The sequence below is a fragment of the Macaca fascicularis genome, chromosome 14, assembly GCF_037993035.2.
Source record: "Macaca fascicularis isolate 582-1 chromosome 14, T2T-MFA8v1.1".
Classification (NCBI taxonomy): Eukaryota; Metazoa; Chordata; class Mammalia; order Primates; family Cercopithecidae; genus Macaca; species Macaca fascicularis.
In genome coordinates this window covers 16781954-16801107 of record NC_088388.1, presented here as the reverse complement: position 1 = coordinate 16801107, position 19154 = coordinate 16781954, and the positions used below count along the sequence as shown (strand labels likewise).

Genomic DNA, 19154 nt, shown 5'->3' with positions numbered 1-19154 from the left:
ACTAGTTTTTTGTTTGTTTGTTTTTGTGCAGACAACATCTCACTGTATTGCACAGGCTGATCTCAAACTCCTGAATTCAGCGATCCTCCTGCCTTGGCCTTCCAAAGTGCTAGGATTATAGGGATGAGTCACCCTACCTGGCAAATTTTTTTTTTCCAATTTTATACTCTATTTTTTATTCAAATAACATAGAGCATTTTGGAGCTATCATGCAACGCTGGATCACAAACTTGCCATCAGTGTCTGAAGTGGCTAGGGGATGCGGGGCAAAGGAATATTGTGGGGTGAGCCTGTGTGATCTGAGGCAAATGCCAGGTAGATAGTGTCAGAATTGAATTGAATTGTAGGAGAAGTTGGTATCCACAGAGAATTGGAGAATTGCTTTGTGGAAAATACACACGCGCACACACACACACATAAAAGTGTGTGTGAGTGTGTTGAAGGTAAAACAGTTCAATTTTCTTTCAGATATATATGATCATGGAATATTAACTAACATTGACTCAATAGAATTATGGTCTAGAACATAAGGCTGTGTGGGCCATCTTATCAGTCAATAAGATTTTAATAAATGCTCACGGGTCTCTGAAGATCATATTCCCTTTTTTCCTAAGCATAACAATTAACACGATAAACTGTACCTCTACTGGCAAAATTATTTTCAATCCAAAGATGTCTTTATTGAACTAATGGTTAGATATTATTGGTTAACATCAATATAACAAAATGATGATAGTCATTGTATTTAAATTACTGCCTTATCCATTCCTTTAACTTTTAAAGTAGGGTTAGATGTGAGAAGAAACACCATCAGGCTTGGTCAGTACTTAGGATATCAGGCACATCTTTGCTAGGTATTGCTTCTCCTGCTATGCAGTAATTCAGCTTGTGACCCCTAACAGTTTTGTTTCTGTTTCCAATCTTTAGGTGGTTGGATAATGTGCTTTCATTAGCACCACAGAAGGGGAGTTCTAGGTCCTCAAACTATTCATCAGGCTGAGAAGCATCTTTAGATGATTGGGTAAACAGCCAAGTAACCTGATTCCAACTCTTTCCTGATACTTGGATTTTATTTTATTTTATTTTTTCAGAGACAGGGTCTTTCTCTAGAAAGACTGAAGTGAGTGGCTGAGTGGCATAGTCACACCTCACTCCAACCTCAAACTCCTGAGCTCAGGTGATCCTTCCACCTTAGCCTCCTAAAGTGCTGGGATACAGGCATGAGTCACTGTGACTGGCCGGACTGGAGTTTTTTGACACCATGGCTTCACACTTATGAGGAATTTCCTTATGACAATGATCCATGAAGACCACAAGTCCTGTCTTTTGACACAGATTATAATGGTGTATTTGCCTTTGCTGCTAAAACATTTTAAGATGGTCGGGTATGGTGGCTCATGCCTGTAATCCCAACCACTTTTTGAGGCTGAAGCAGGCACATTGCTTGAGCTCAGAAGTTCAAGAGCAGCCTGGGCAATGTATTGAAATCCTGTATCTACCAAAAATACACAGAAATTTGCCAGGTGTGGTGGCATGATCCTATGGTCTCAGCTACTTGGGAGGTTGAGGGGGAAGGGTTGCTTGAGCCTGGGAGGTGGAGGCTGCAGTGAGCTGAGATCACGTCACTGCACTCCAGCTTGGGTGACAGAGGGAGATCCCACCCATCTCAAAAAAAAAAAAAAAAAAAAAAAAAAAGACATCGTAAGATATAGTGTTAATCAATGGAGAAACTAAATAAGAAAATTTTAGCACACACTTGCTGATAGTTGATTTAACATCAGCAATGTTGATCCCTCTCTAGCAACCTCTAAAGATGAAGGAATATTGTAATTTGGCTGAGACCATATTAGAATCCTTCATGGTATAATGATAAGTGAAATGGAAGGAAAGTAAGAATATAGTAATTTACTTGCACTGGGGTGAGCTTCCCTGCTCATGTTGACATTTAAATACAACTAAACCTAAGCATCATGATTTATAAAAATAACTTTAGTGGAATGACTGTTATCAAAACAAAATAAGGCAAAAATTCAGTTTTGCATCTTTTTTTTTTTTTTAGACGGCATCTTGTTCTTTTGCCAGGCTGGAGTGCAGTGGCTCTATCTCGGCTCACTGCAACCTCTGCCTCCCGGGTTCAAGTGATTCTCCTGCCTCTGCCTCCCAAGTAGCTGGGATTACAAGCAACCATCACCACACCCGGCTAATTTTTGTATTTTTAGTAGAGACGGGGCTTTACCATGTTGACTAGGATGGTCTCGATCTCTTGACCTTGTGATCCGCCCACCTCAGTCTCCCAAAGTGCTGAGAATTACAGGCATGAGCCACCGCGCAAGCCTAAATGGAATCTTCTGCTCTTCCCATTTCAACCCACTAGTTTCAGGAAGCTTAACTCAGTCAGCTACCTCACAGAAAATCAGAAATGAATTGTGCAAATTTAGCCTAAAATGTGAAATCTAACCCAATGATACTATATCTCATTACTTCACAAATTTTTAACGATGGCTTAGCATTTTTATTCTCCCAATGTTTGTTTTCCTATTGCTTTTTTAAATGCCTGTTTCACGTCCTTGTTCCTGAGGCCATAGATCATGGGGTTCAGCATGGGTATCACTGTGGTGTAAAACACAGCCACCATTTTCCCCTGCTCCACGGACTCCTCTGTGGGGCGTCTCAAATGTATGCAGAAGAGGGTTCCATAGAAGATTGTGACAACTGTCAGGTAGGAGCCACATGTGGAAAAAGCTTTTTTCCTTCCCTCTGCAGAACGGCTTCTGAGGATAGTGACAAGGATGAACATGTAGGATGTGAGAATGATGAGAAGGGACTGGACGTTGCTATAGCCAGCTACTATGTACATGGACAGCTCCTTACTGTATGTGTCAGAGCATGCCAGTTTGATAAGAGGAGGATCAGCACAGTAGAAATGGTTGATTTCATTAGCACCACAGAAGGAGAGGTTGTAGGTCCTTAAGGTTTCCATCACACTGAGAAGAAAACCATAGACATAAGGGACAATGACCAGGCGGACACAAACACCTTGGGACATTTTGCTACTGTAGAGCAATGGATTACAGATGGCCACATAGCGGTCATATGCCATGACTGCCAACATGCAGTGCTCTGTAAGGACCACAGCAATGACAACATAGCACTGCACCAAACAACCTGCATAGGAAATAGTCGTCTTCTCCGAAAAGAAATTCTCTAGCATTTTGGGAGTGACATTTGTGGAGAAACACAGATCTAGAATGGACAAACTGGAGAGAAAAAAGTACATGGGAGTGTGAAGTCGAGAATCAACTTTGATTAAAATAATCATCCCCAGGTTTCCTACCACAGTGACTATGTAGACAAAAAGGAACAGTGCAAAGAAAGCAACTTGCAGCTCTGGACGGCTTGTTAGACCCAAGAGAACAAATTCTGTCACTTCAGTATAGTTTCTTCTGGACATTTCTTTGTCTCATATGGGAGGCATTGGTCTGATTATCTAAGGAGAAATAGAAACTTTTTTAAAATCACTAAAACCCTAGTTAAATATCATGTTTTAATTATGTTATCTCAGTAGCAGTTCTGTAACTGAAGATGAACAGTTATACTATGAAGCAAGTCTAAACATTTGCAACAAGTGGCTTCCATTGAGGCTGAACTTGTAATCACAGTGTGCAATTAAGTTGGAGGCTTAATGCAAAATTATAAATGGGAGTATCCCTATACTTTGGGAAATTTCTTTTAAAAATCTAGATAACTTATATGTTAAAGATTAAATTGTAATAGAGATTTTGAAATGCTTAGAACTTCTACTGACCTGCTTTCATATACATACAAAGCTACATAAGAGGTGGAAAGGACTTTGAGGATAACCCAGGCAAAGTTCTTCATTCTGAAGACTGAGAAACTGAATCCTAGAGAGATGAAGTGACTAATCCCACTCAGACGCTTATCTCATACATCCCCATTGGGTGATCTGCTAATATACTATATATCTCACCAAGTTTGATTTACTGTCTTGAACCTAAAAACATGTATTTATATATTTTGTTGTTTTTGGTAGTAGTGCTTTTGGTGGTGATGTGGATGCTGGTGCTTTGTGTTATAAATTAGTTTTTGGGAACTCGTGTAAATAAAGCCTTTCGTTTGAGTCTTAAACATTGATATCATGTGTTTATAAGCATTTTGTCCAATTTTCACACCACAATTTAGCCTGTCTGTTGGGTTAAACAAGTGTATTTATGCTCCTTCATCAATATCTCAATTCTATATGAAATTTTATATGTATCTTTGAGGTATCAATCTATGTTTTAATTTGTTCCTGTATTTTAATTTCTCACTATTTTACTAAATTCATGCTGCACAGAGCCAACATTATAGTCCTCTGCTTGGCTCACATGCTCTTTTATATTGCTGTATAAAGAAGTTCTATATCAGTGTATTTCCCATTCCTCCATTATGTTAACCCTGATGTATAAGTTAGTCATTAGGATAAAAGGAATTAACTTAATCACCCTAAGATGATTTAAAAAAATGTTTTCTGGTTCTCAATCTGTACTTACTCGCTGCTAATATGCCCAGAATAAATTATCTGATCTACTTTGATGCCATTGCCACACAACATTAAAAAGCCTTAAAAATGGGCCGGATGTGGTAGCTCATGCCTGCAATCCCAGCACTTTGGGAGGCCAAGACGTGTTGATCACTTCTGGTCATGAGTTCAAGACCAGCCTGTCCAACATGGTGAAAACCCGTCTCTACTAAAAATACAAAAAATCAGCCAGGTATGGTGATGTGCACCTGTAACCCCAGCTACTGAGGAGGTTGAGGCAGGAGAATCACTTGAACACAGGAGGCAGAGGTTGTAGTGGGCTGAGATCATGCCACTGCACTCCAGTCTGGGTGACAGAGAGAGCTGAGACTTCATCAGAAGAAAGAAAAGAAAACAAGAAAGGAAGGGAGGGAGGGAAGGAGGGAAGGAAGGGAGGGAGGGAGGGAGGAAGGGAAAGAAAAGAAAGAGTGTTAAAAATGGAGTGAGATTCTTTGTTCACTGAGGGAAGGATTCAATAGCATAAAAAGATCAATCTTTCCTAAATGATCCATAGAGTCAAATAAATTCCAATCAAAATTCAATCACAATTCTTGTGGAATAGTTGATTCTAATATTTATATGGAAGTATAAAATAATAGGAAGAGTCAATATCTCCCAGGACAATAAGCAGTTGCTTAGTAGATATCAAGATTTACTATAAAACCAGTATTCAGGACAGTGTGTTATTGACATGAAATGGGAAAAAAAACCACACTTTTATGTTCCAGAATAGAAAGTCCAGGAATGGCTGTATGTATATAGGTGATGTGACATATAACAAAGGTGACGTTTCAGATTGGAGTTGGAAAGATGGACTGTTTTAGTATTTACTGTTGGATTAATGGATTATAGATTATTTAAATGGGAAAATTATTAAATGGCATATTTACTTTAAACAATGCACAGAAATTACTTATAATTCTAGGGAGTGGTTTAATGTGTATTCATTATATTTTGTAGCTTGTAATTTATATAGATATGCATTTACTGAATTTATCACAAATTATTGTAAATATATAGAATATCAAATTAAGTTAAAATATCACACGTGTTAATCTGTCTCCAAATTTTGATTAACAATTTCAGTATACCGACAATTGCATAAAATGAAATTTACATCTAATTTTTTTTCCATGGGGCAATTCAGACATGAGCAAATGTCATTAATGGAGAACTTGTCAGAGGCTGATAAAACTTATCTCTTCCGAGCAGGCTCAGGAAATCAATAAGAGTAGCACTTTATTTTTCACCTAATCTAAGAATATCAGACAAATATTTTCTATTAAATTGTATGAGATCTTACAATTGTTAAACTCTTATTAAGGTGAAATTTTATAGTTAAAAAAATACTAATTCACTTTGTAATACGTTGTCAACCATGCATTTATGTATGCATGCATGCTTATAGCAAATAATTATTGAGCATTTTTCAAGTTCCAGACATGGTGCTGGATGCTAGAAGGGGAGCACTGGACAATATAGAGGAAATAAATTTAGTTAAGTGAGTAACCAGTCTCAGAAAATTTGACATTCTGGTTCCAGCTTACAACTCAGAAGCAGAAGAATCAGAAGAGGAATCATGTAATTCTCGGAGCGGTGCTCTCCTTCTATAATATTTTACTTTCCCAGGAAAGTCTATCTCTTCCTTCAGTTCCATTGACTGGTTGAGTAATGATGGATATTGTTTCCAAAATGTTAAAATTCAATGTATCTAATATTGTTGTCTCCTTATTCTGCCCCAGGAAACATATATGAATAAATAAGGATCTTGAGTTAGAGTTTTCTTTGAGTTACAGATGATAGTTACAGGCACTCTAACAAAGGTAAGAGATGGATGAGGAAGAAGAAAGCCAGCCAACCAAGGTATCAGTGCCCTAACTGTAAAGAATATGAAAAAATCTGGGCCAAGAATCTAGAATAATGCCTATGAATTGTAACCTAATTGGCAAGAAGGAAGACACAAGGGCTTCTTTTAACTCTCAGGTGATGAGCAACTTCTTCAGTACAAGATCTTGGTTTTAGTCCTGACTAAGGAGCTTTGCAAATTTGCTCAGATCTCACTGGTCATCTGGACACACACTTTTAGTGGAGACCGTTATCATTAACCATATTTTAATTCTAGCATTTTAGAGACAATGGCAATCAGAGCTAACTAATAGACTAATACATAATAACTAATATACAGATACAGAGCCCACGAGAAATCTTTCCACTGGTACTGAGAGGCAAGAAACACTCAAAACAAACATTCAAATGCAGACAGTAACTTTGATGATGATGAATTTGATAATGCATGATTCTGTGACTACTTGTGCAGCCTAAAAAAATAGGCGTGAGAATTGCATTCATCAACTTACTGTTTAAGGTCCTTGACGCAAGTTAGTTATTTGATTATGATCAGACTGATTTGATTATAATCCAGCTGATTTATGTTTCAAGTATTTTGTTGAAAAAAATAAAATAATAGTCTGAAAACTAAAGTCTCACTGAGGTACAAGTATTGCTTGTAAAAATCTAGGTCTCTAGACAAAAATAGGGTATTGGAAAAGAACCCAGAATCTTATAAATTAAGAGAACCCAAGAGGACATAATATCTACTCACCCAATTTTGTGAGCTTCACATACTGAAGCTAATGGACCAGTTTCACATATGTTTAATGGTCACAACAAAAAGTCTGTTTTAGCATTTATTTTACTTAGACGTCAGAAAAATTTTATATGATTAATTAAGCTATGTAGACCTAAATTATTTTCAATTTGCCTTTTTCTTGTGGAGATTGGTGACAGTAGGCACCAAGACATTAGGCAAATGGAAAACACAAAAATAATATTACTTGAAACTAATAACAGTGAAAACATCTGCTGAAATAGTCATACTATGAAATTCTACCAGGATGTTTCCATAACACTGGGACTATAAAAAAAAGTGAAAGACGAAGCTAAGTAAGCTCCCTACAGATTTTCTTTCATGGAAAATGCATTGTCTGTGCAAGTTTGCCTCAAAACTGCCTAAACACATTGCTGTCTAAAACGTACACAATTTAACAAAGTGAATACAGACATTATTAGATACTGAAAAATAATATGCAAAAACATTTCCTTTCTTACCTGTAAAAACAAGGGTGTCTTTTTCATGACCCCAAAGGTCAAATTCTGGCCAGTGCTGGAAGATATATACCCACATCACTGGTATCAGCACGTATCTCTGGAGAATCCCCACATGAGTAAGAAGAGGTAATTAGAAGTGAAATCACAGTGGAGAACATTCTCAAGGGAAGAAATACTCATTGGTTGTACTATGTTATCTTGAATCAAGATGTTAGAAAAAAAATCTATATTTTATACTTCAGTAGAGCTCAAAGCAATCACCTGTTATCCAACTAGGGTAGCACTTTATACAAAACTGAAAAACAAATTTAAAATAGTCTGAGGACACTTAACTTCTCATGAAACCTGAATTCAGGTAATTGTCCTTCCCATCTCAAGAGCACTACTGAATTTCCTCCACTGTTTGCCCTTTATCAAGTTCACACAAGAATATGTACTAAGTACAAACTTCAATATTGTTTAATCTAAATAATAAAAATATTTTAAAAGTATTTCTTTGATAAAGGGATTTGCTTTTTGATAGGATGCCTAAGACATGTAAACAAATAATACTAGGTACAAATAATTTCTGGAAAAAAACATGAAATGTTTTAGAAATAGATAGATGAAACAATGAAAGAGTAAGAGACTGATGAAGAAACAAACAGGTAGAAGAGACTGGTGACTGCCAATGAGGAAAGTGCCTGACAGGGATAATAATCATATGTTAAATAAGTAAAAAACTAACATATTTAATTTATTGTTTCTATCATGTTTCCCATGTTAAAAAAAACTTTCATGGAATTGAGTCCACACTGGAACTCAGCATACTTGCCTCAAAATGCAATTGAGGAAAATGTACATTAAAAATAATGTTTGATATTCACAACAACTCCATGAAATGGGGTTTTGCATTTGAATAAACTGATATGGAGAGGGAACTTCTCTAAGTTTACCCAGCTAACAAAACAGTAATAAAACTAGAATTCAGGCTCAGTTCTGAATAATTACAAGGCCAAATATTTTTCCACAACAGCATTCTGTTTCAACTTGAAGAGAATGTTTTATTATCAGCTTATTAGGTGGCATAAATCTTGGGACAGCTGGCTATGGAAAAACTGATGCACAAGAATGTACTTTTCCAAGGATTGGACATTTCCATTGTCTCATGCAGCGAGAGTCTAGGTGTCCCAATTCTCATAAGAGTATATGCTTCTATCATGATAATAATAGTTATGCACACACTAAAATATCAAGGATCGTTTTCTTTAGATCAACATAATGATAAATTTTATCATGCTGTCAGCCTACCCACATGTAGGCACAACCTACTAGTATATAAAAAATACTTAAAGAGGGTGCATTCGTTCACTTGCTTTCTGAGAACACCGTACTCTGTAATGCAGTAGCCTTTAATAAACTATCTCTTCTCACTGCACTTTGCAGCTTCTCTTGAAATCTTTGCTCTGTAGATCCAAGAACCCCCTCCTGGGGTCTGGATCAAGACCCTTTTTTCCAGTAACAAAGTCATTTATGCATATGCAAATATCAATTGATAGACCCTATTGACTGCAACTAAATTATTCCTAAGTCAGAGGTACTGCACTGGAAAACATACGTGGAATGCAATTGAAGTATTTTGATGATAGAAATGGATCCATACATTTGAAAACTCAAAAAAAAAAAAAGGTGTTGAGAGTTGATTTTCAGAATCGAGGACCATAACCGGTATTACCACATGGACTAAAAAGAAGCTTCTCAAGATGTTTACAGTGTGGGTTTTGAGAATACTAACAGAAAATTTAACATATAGGTGATTCATATATTTACATTTTTTGCACAGTGATTACAATAAGTTCACAGGTTTCAGAGCTATTGTTCAAGACACCACATTGAAGTAGAAATAATTTCTTTCTTTTTATTTTTTTCTTTTTTTTTTTTCTTTTTTTAACTTTTGGAGATGGAGTTTCGCTCTTGTCGCCCAAGTAGAATGGAATGGCGTAATCTTGACTCACCGCAACCTCCTCCTCCGGGGTTCAAGCTGTTCTCCTGCCTCAGCCTCCCAAGTAGCTGGGATTACAGTATGTGCCACCACACCTGGCTAATTTTGTAATTTTAGTAGAGACAGGGTTTCACCATGTTAGCCAGGCTGGTCTCAAACTCCTGACCTCAGGTGATCCACCCGCCTTGGGCTCCCAAATTGCTAGGATTACAGATGTGAGCCACCACACCCGGCATCATTTTTTTAAAAATGTAAAATTATCCACCCTATCTTGAACCTCACTATGGCTCTATGGACAGTAATACTCAAAGGGTTTGGATTTTCAGAGCTTCTCTCAGGCTGTTGGTTAAAAATTTACCCCCAAGTAAGTAAACACAGTATTTTCATACAGAATTATTAGATACCAAACAATTTATATTCATAGAATCTCTGACAAAACATTTTTAATTTCAAGGCTTTTATTTTTAAAAACTAAATCTTCAAAGTGTTAATTTTGAGAATAAACTAAAGTGGTTACCAACAGCCCATAATGTTAAATCATGACTACACTAGGTTTTTCCATTTCAGTTTGTTACCCCACAGGCACTTAGGGATTACAAATAAACACAGGCCTAACCTGCAACTTTACGAAAGGATTTTCCCCTAATCATTTGTTGCATGGCAAGAATTACATCTTTGTTCCTTAGGCTATAGATCAGTGGGTTCAGCATTGGGCTCAAAAAACTATAAAAGACTGCAATTATTTTGGACTCCTCTACAGACTTCTCTGCTGGAGGCCTTATGTACATGCAGAATAGGGTTCCATAAAACAAAGTAACTATTGTCAGGTGGGAAGCACATGTAGAAAAGGCTTTGTGCCTGCCTTCAGCAGAATGGATCCTCAAGATCGCTGTAAAAATGAAAAGATAGGACAGAAGAATGATGAATAGAGAGCTTGAGAGAGTAAAGCCTGCAACTACAAACATTGCCATCTTTTTGACGTGGGTGTCAGAGCAGGCCAGCATTATAAGAGGAGGATCAGCACAGTAGAAATGATTAATTTCAAGGGAGCCACAGAAAGATAAGTGAAAGGTCAACAGTGACTGAGAGAACCCACTCAGAAACCCATACATGTAAGGGACAATGACCAGACAGATACAGATGTTCTTGGACATCCTGGAACTGTAATGTAAAGGGCTGCAAATGGCTACATAGCGATCCAGTGCCATTGAAGCAAGGATGTAAAACTCAGTGATCACCAGGGCGATGAAGAGAAGACACTGTGTGAAGCATCCAGCGTAGGAGATGGTCTTCTGTTCTGAGAGGAAATTGTGCAGCATATTTGGAGTAACATTGGAAGAATAACAAATGTCTACAAAGGAGAGGTGGCCAAGGAAGAAATACATGGGGGTTTGCAGGTGGGAATTGGTCCTGATCAGCAGGATCATGCACAGGTTGCCTGCCAGCGTGATTAGGTAGATGACCAGGAACACCCCAAACAGGATCTTCTCTAGCACTGGGTCATCTGTCAGTCCCAAGAGAATGAATTCTGTCAGTATTGTGTGGTTTGAGGAGAACATCTTCTTATCTCCTGAAAACTTAAAGTGACAAAGAATGTGAGGATTTCTGTCTGATTCAGATTTGGCATTTGTTTCATCCATTTATCATTCACTGATTCATCTATTTAGGTGACAATTACTTCTTTTGTTTCAATAATCACATCAGAAATTTTACATAACATTTTCTTCCTATATGTCTTTTTTAATCTGTGTCTTTCTATACATCAAACCCACATATGTACACAAACATACATATTCTCTATTTCTCTCTGCCATACATACATAATTTTCTTCATTCATACATTTATACCTGTCGTCTTGGTGTACTCCATATTTAGTAATTTTATTCAAACTTTGTCAGGAAACAAAAAGCCCAAAGGAATGAAAATTAAATATGACAACGGTAGGTTATTTGCAATTGGATAAATAAAGGAAGTCTGATCTTTAGTATCGCTTCAGCTCTGATATTATATTGTTTCAGACACAAAATGAAGAAAGAAAAGCAAAGAATTTTCAATTAAAACCTGTAGCTGTGTGCCTTACCTTTATTCAGGAACCATTAAATTAGAGAAATGAATTGCTATCTGATGTATGGCTAAGAGGGTACAAAAAGAAGACTTGTTTTTTCCACTTTGTAATGTCAGCTGCCTGTTTACTCATGTATACTGTATAGCTTAATTTCTTTCTGTTCCAGTTCCTTGGGTTACTACAGTAAATAAGTATTTCAGCTCATGGAGCACACATTATAATAGAGGGAGCAGATATTAAACACACAGGAAAAGGTACATATAATTTCAGGCAATACCATTTTATGTGAAGAAAAAATGAATGTGGGATGCTTTTGGATGACCATTCAGAGAAGATCTTCCTAAGAATGCAGCATTTGAACCATAGATATACAACTCTACTGTTTGGGAAAAGTGTGGATATTTTTTTGGTTCCCATTTTTGTACCACTAACCCACTCATGATAATATTGTTTAGGTATGCACAGATAATGTATAAAAGCGGTCTTAACTTCCAACTCGAGCCACTCTCTCTCAGTTCTCTTTGAAAGTAACATAGGATTGTAAAAATTTCCACTCCAAAAACTGCACCTTAAAGCCATTGTTTATTTAGTTCTCACATATACATCAGAAGAGTTTGCATACAATTTATTTGAGAGAATCAATGCAATTCTAACATATGGATAGAAAAGTCAACCGAAATTGGAAAAAATATTTGTTTTCCCCATTGATGGAATACTTATCTCTACACACACACACACACAAGTTGTATTTTTAGTGAACAAATGTAAAAAATGACCTACCTGTTAATGTTAACAGACCATATCTTATGAAAACAAGGTAGCAAGATTTACAACATATTTATTAGGCATCTTCCCTAGAGTATTTTTAAACTAATTCTAAAGAGTCCATTAAAATATGCTTTGTTCCTCAAGAGCATAACCTTAATTTGATGCTTCCTGGAGCTAGACTCTCCTGTGAGGATGAAATCCCTATGTTACATTTATGTAAAGTTTCGGTACAAGTGTGTATGAGATCCTTAGCACAAATAGAGAAATTAGCCATCCCTTTCAATAACATGGAAGAGGAAAACATGGGTAGATAACTTTTGCCTTTTTAGTATAATGAAAACAAGGAGATGCTCATCAGAACTCTTCAGCTTTTGCCTATAAACACTGCAGTGACGTCATCTAAAGAGAGTAAGGGGTAGGAAGTTGAGACAGGTGAGACATTTGAGGAGAGGAAAGATTTGAAAGACTGTGAGAGCAGAAGAGTGGCATAATCAGTAGGAGGCAGAAGTATTGGTCAGGGCCCAGGATCCTTTGGAGAATGGATGTTATGGATTTATGTTGGAACTAGTCTGCCCCATCGAGGTTAATATTAACATGCTAACAATCAAAGGTCTTAGATTCAGGACTATTTATAAAATTTATGATGCATAAAATTATTTAGAAAGGGAGTTGAAATAGAATGGAGAATATTTGAAAATTGTGTAGCACTGTATTTTTTAGAGGACAAAGGGACTAGAGATGCGTTCATTAGTCTGTATTTTCCAGTGCACACATAGTTCCAGGTTAGTACAAATGGATCAAAGTGCACTCTGACCGAGACAGGAGAAGCATCCCTAATTTTCTTAGAGTTGTTGGTGGTAGGTTATACTCTGAGAAATCATTTAATAAAACATAGCTATATATCAAAATCAAAATGTAGATTTATTACATCCCATGAAATTTGAGAATATAGAGCTTTGCTATATGTTTATTTCAAATTGATGTGTAAAGTCTTCTCTATCTCAATTATTCTGTGTTTCATTTTGGTTCCTTCCATTACTAACACTGTAAAATACAATAATATTGCTTAAATATTTTGGAGGCCGGGCACGGTGGCTCTGTAATCCCAGCACTTTGGGAGGCCAAGGCCACTGGATCACCTGAGGTCAGGAGTTTGAGACCAGCCTGGCCAACATGGCGAAACCCCGTCTCTACTAAAAATACAAAACTTAGCCAGATGTGGTGGTGCGTGCCTGTAATCCCAGCTACTCAGGAAGCTGAGGCAGGAAGAATTGCTTGAACCCAGGAGGCAGAGGTTGCAATGAACCAAGATTACACCACTGTACCTCAGCCTGGGTGACAGAGTGAGACTTCATCTAAAAAAAAAAAAAAAAAAATTATGATGGAATATAAGGTATTATAAGATTATAAAACTGGTGTCCCTCATTTCCTCCTCCCTTAATGTAGAAGTACCTTGTTTTGCATAAAAATGTTGAAGATTTGGCTCACTTTTAGGTAGAAAGCTTTCACTTTGAAGAAAAAAATGTCCTAATGTATGTGTGTATGTATGTATATATTTTCTTTTATGTGTTGGTATACAATGGTTATGTAATAAAACATAAGATTTACAAAGTGAATTTTCTGACAGAAATAAAACTGGCTCTATAATAACTGAATGGTTAGATGAAAAGTAATGAATGGGCTGTTTTCATTTAGAAAGAGCAAAGTATTTATAATTTTAAGTGTGCAATCACATGATCAGATGTCCACACGAAAGAAGGCAATGTTAATTTATTTATACAGCAATGAATAGAAAATACAAAATTTAGCTATGTGTATGATACTTACCCAAAGAAGAGGTTTACACATACTTACATTATTTTTCATAGAAAACCTTCAGAAGGCTTTGTTTATATTACTCAAAGGCATTAATTCCTTAGTTCATGTCATTTTTCTTCCACTGCAATAACTAGTATGTGTGCCTGCTAGAGGGACAGCTAATGGATTTAGCTGCACAAATGATACAGTGGTCAGGCAGCTAAACACATCCTACTAGCCCTTTAGACTGTTACTTGTTTGTGATTATTCAATTTACTATTTTTATTCAAAAGTTATAGCATGCTATTATTATCAAAATCCTAGCTAAGAAATGTTCTAAAATGGTGTCATGCTCACTAGACACTACGTCACTGATGTTGTATTATTATTATTATTTTTTAATTTATTTATTATTATTATACTTTAAGTTGTAGGGTACATGTGCATAACGTGCAGGTTTGTTACATATGTATACTTGTGCCATGTTGGTGTGCTGCACCCATCAACTCGTCATTTACATCAGGTATAACTCCCAATGCAATCCCTCTCCCCTCCCCCCTCCCCATGATAGGCCCCGGTGTGTGATGTTCCCCTTCCTGAGTCCGAGTGATCTCATTGTTCAGTTCCCACCTATGAGTGAGAACATGCGGTGTTTGGTTTTCTGTTCTTGTGATAGTTTGCTAAGAATGATGGTTTCCAGCTGCATCCATGTCCCTACAAAGGACACAAACTCATCCTTTTTGATGGCTGCATAGTATTCCATGGTGTATATGTGCCACATTTTCTTAATCCAATCTGTCACTGATGGACATTTGGGTTGATTCCAAGTCTTTGCTATTGTGAATAGTGCTGCAATAAACATACGTGTGCATGTGTCTTTATAGCAGCATAATTTATAATCCTTTGGGTATATACCCAGTAATGGGATGGCTGGGTCATATGGTACATCTAGTTCTAGATCCTTGAGGAATCGCCATACTGTTTTCCATAATGGTTGAACTAGTTTACAATCCCACCAACAGTGTAAAAGTGTTCCTATTTCTCCACATCCTCTCCAGCACCTGTTGTTTCCTGACTTTTTAATGATCGCCATTCTAACTGGTGTGAGATGGTATCTCATTGTGGTTTTGATTTGCATTTCTCTGATGGCCAGTGATGATGAGCATTTTTTCATGTGTCTGTTGGCTGTATGAATGTCTTCTTTTGAGAAATGTCTGTTCATATCCTTTGCCCACTTTTTGATGGGGTTGTTTGTTTTTTTCTTGTAAATTTGTTTGAGTTCTTTGTAGGTTCTGGATATTAGCCCTTTGTCAGATGAGTAGATTGCAAAAATTTTCTCCCATTCTGTAGGTTGCCTGTTCACTCTGATGGTAGTTTCTTTTGCTGTGCAGAAGCTCTTTAGTTTAATGAGATCCCATTTGTCAATTTTGGCTTTTGTTGCCATTGCTTTTGGTGTTTTAGACATGAAGTCTTTGCCCATGCCTATGTCCTGAATGGTACTACCTAGGTTTTCCTCTAGGATTTTTATGGTATTAGGTCTAACATTTAAGTCTCTAATCCATCTTGAATTAATTTTCGTATACGGAGTAAGGAAAGGATCCAGTTTCAGCTTTCTACTTATGGCTAGCCAATTTTCCCAGCACCATTTATTAAATAGGGAATCCTTTCCCCATTTCTTGTTTCTCTCAGGTTTGTCAAAGATCAGATGGCTGTAGATGTGTGGTATTATTTCTGAGGACTCTGTTCTGTTCCATTGGTCTATATCTCTGTTTTGGTACCAGTACCATGCTGTTTTGCTTACTGTAGCCTTGTAGTATAGTTTGAAGTCAGGTAGCGTGATGCCTCCAGCTTTGTTCTTTTGACTTAGGATTGTCTTGGAGATGCGGGCTCTTTTTTGGTTCCATATGAACTTTAAAGCAGTTTTTTCCAATTCTGTGAAGAAACTCGTTGGTAGCTTGATGGGGATGGCATTGAATCTATAAATGACCTTGGGCAGTATGGCCATTTTCACGATATTGATTCTTCCTATCCATGAGCATGGTATGTTCTTCCATTTGTTTGTGTCCTCTTTGATTTCACTGAGCAGTGGTTTGTAGTTCTCCTTGAAGAGGTCCTTTACATCCCTTGTAAGTTGGATTCCTAGGTATTTGATTCTCTTTGAAGCAATTGTGAATGGAAGTTCATTCCTGATTTGGCTCTCTGTTTGTCTGTTACTGGTGTATAAGAATGCTTGTGATTTTTGCACATTCATTTTGTATCCTGAGACTTTGCTGAAGTTGCTTATCAGCTTAAGGAGATTTTGGGCTGAGACAATGGGGTTTTCTAAATATACAATCATGTCATCTGCAAACAGGGACAATTTGACTTCTTCTTTTCCTAACTGAATACCCTTGATTTCTTTCTCTTGCCTGATTGCCCTAGCCAGAACTTCCAACACTATGTTGAATAGGAGTGGTGAGAGAGGGCATCCCTGTCTTGTGCCAGTTTTCAAAGGGAATTTTTCCAGTTTTTGCCCATTCAGTATGATATTGGCTGTGGGTTTGTCATAAATAGCTCTTACTATTTTGAGGTACGTTCCATCAATACCGAATTTATTGAGCGTTTTTAGCATGAAGGGCTGTTGAATTTTGTCAAAAGCCTTTTCTGCATCTATTGAGATAATCATGTGGTTCTTGTCTTTGGTTCTGTTTATATGCTGGATTATGTTTATTGATTTGCGAATGTTGAACCAGCCTTGCATCCCAGGGATGAAGCCCACTTGATCATGGTGGATAAGCTTTTTGATGTGTTGCTGGATCTGGTTTGCCAGTATTTTATTGAGGATTTTTGCATCGATGTTCATCAGGGATATTGGTCTAAAATTCTCTTTTTTTGTTGTGTCTCTGCCAGGCTTTGGTATCAGGATGATGTTGGCCTCATAAAATGAGTTAGGGAGGATTCCCTCTTTTTCTATTGATTGGAATAGTTTCAGAAGGAATGGTACCAACTCCTCCTTGTACCTCTGGTAGAATTCAGCTGTGAATCCATCTGGTCCTGGACTTTTTTTGGTTGGTAGGCTATTAATTATTGCCTCAATTTCAGAGCCTGCTATTGGTCTATTCAGGGATTCAAATTCTTCCTGGTTTAGTCTTGGAAGAGTGTAAGTGTCCAGGAAATTATCCATTTCGTCTAGATTTTCCAGTTTATTTGCGTAGAGGTGTTTATAGTATTCTCTGATGGTAGTTTGTATTTCTGTGGGGTTGGTGGTGATATCCCCTTTATCATTTTTAATTGCGTCGATTTGATTCTTCTCTCTTTTCTTCTTTATTAGTCTTGCTAGTGGTCTGTCAATTTTGTTGATCTTTTCAAAAAACCAACTCCTGGATTCATTGATTTTTTGGAGGGTTTCTTGTGTCTCTTATCTCCTTCAGTTCTGCTCTGATCTTAGTTATTTCTTGCCTTCTGCTAGCTTTCGAATGTGTTTGCTCTTGCTTCTCTAGTTCTTTTAATTGCGATGTTAGAGTGTCAATTTTAGATCTTTCCTGCTTTCTCTTGTGGGCATTTAGTGCTATAAATTTCCCTCTACACACTGCTTTAAATGTGTCCCAGAGATTCTGGTATGTTGTAACTTTGTTCTCATTGGTTTCAAAGAACATCTTTATTTCTGCCTTCATTTCGTTATGTACCCAGTAGTCATTCAGGAGCAGGTTGTTCAGTTTCCATGTAGTTGAGTGGTTTTGATTGAGTTTCTTAGTCCTGAGTTCTAGTTTGATTGCACTGTGGTCTGAGAGACAGTTTGTTATAATTTCTGTTCTTGTACATTTGCTGAGGAGTGCTTTACTTCCAATTACGTGGTCAATTTTGGAGTAAGTACGATGTGGTGCTGAGAAGAATGTATATTCTGTTGATTTGGGGTGGAGAGTTCTATAGATGTCTATTAGGTCTGCTTGCTGCAGAGATGAGTTCAATTCCTGGATATCCTTGTTAACTTTCTGTCTCGTTGATCTGTCTAATGTTGACAGTGGAGTGTTGAAGTCTCCCATTATTATTGTATGGGAGTCTAAGTCTCTTTGTAAGTCTCTAAGGACTTGCTTGATGAATCTGGGTGCTCCTGTATTGGGTGCATATATATTTAGGATAGTTAGCTCTTCCTGTTGAATTGATCCCTTTACCATTATGTAATGGCCTTCTTTGTCTCTTTTGATCTTTGATGGTTTAAAGTCTGTTTTATCAGAGACTAGTATTGCAACCCCCGCTTTTTTTTGTTCTCCATTTGCTTGGTAAATCTTCCTCCATCCCTTTATTTTGAGCCTATGTATGTCTCTGCGTGTGAGATGGGTCTCCTGAATACAGCAGACTGATGGGTCTTGACTCTCTATCCAGTTTGCCAGTCTGTGTCTTTTAATTGGAGCATTTAGTCCATTTACATTTAAGGTTAAGATTTTTATGTGTGAACTTGATCCTGCCATTATGATATTAACTGGTTATTTTGCTCGTTAGTTGATGCAGTTTCTTCCTAGCCTCGATGGTCTTTACATTTTGGCATGTTTTTGCAATGGCTGGTACCGGTTGTTCCTTTCCATGTTTAGTGCTTCCTTCAGGGTCTCTTGTAAGGCAGGCCTAGTGGTGACAAAATCTCTAAGCATTTGCTTATCTGTAAAGGATTTTATTTCTCCTTCACTTATGAAACTTAGTTTGGCTGGATATGAAATTCTGGGTTGAAAATTCTTTTCTTTAAGAATGTTGAATATTGGCCCCCACTCTCTTCTGGCTTGGAGAGTTTCTGCCGAGAGATCTGCTGTTAGTCTGATGGGCTTCCCTTTGTGGGTAACCCGACCTTTCTCTGTGGCTGCCCTTAAGATTTTTTCCTTCATTT

The 19154-nt window shown here is 37.3% G+C and overlaps 3 protein-coding genes across 3 annotated transcripts in view; 1 reads left to right on the top strand and 2 right to left on the bottom strand.

Annotated features, from left to right (window-relative positions):
* Positions 1 to 19154, top strand: part of LOC135967013 (olfactory receptor 9G19-like) — a 138098-nt gene that overhangs the window by 71077 nt on the left and 47867 nt on the right. The gene's annotated exons all lie outside the window — the stretch shown is intronic.
* Positions 2513 to 3584, bottom strand: LOC102115014 (olfactory receptor 5M5-like). Its single transcript, XM_045372519.3, has one exon. It carries the CDS (start codon positions 3449 to 3451, stop codon positions 2513 to 2515), a length of 939 nt encoding a protein of 312 aa, XP_045228454.3. The 5' UTR covers positions 3452 to 3584.
* OR5M1 (olfactory receptor family 5 subfamily M member 1) lies at positions 10109 to 13375 on the bottom strand. Its single transcript, XM_074013602.1, has one exon. It carries the CDS (start codon positions 11306 to 11308, stop codon positions 10280 to 10282), a length of 1029 nt encoding a protein of 342 aa, XP_073869703.1. The 5' UTR covers positions 11309 to 13375; the 3' UTR covers positions 10109 to 10279.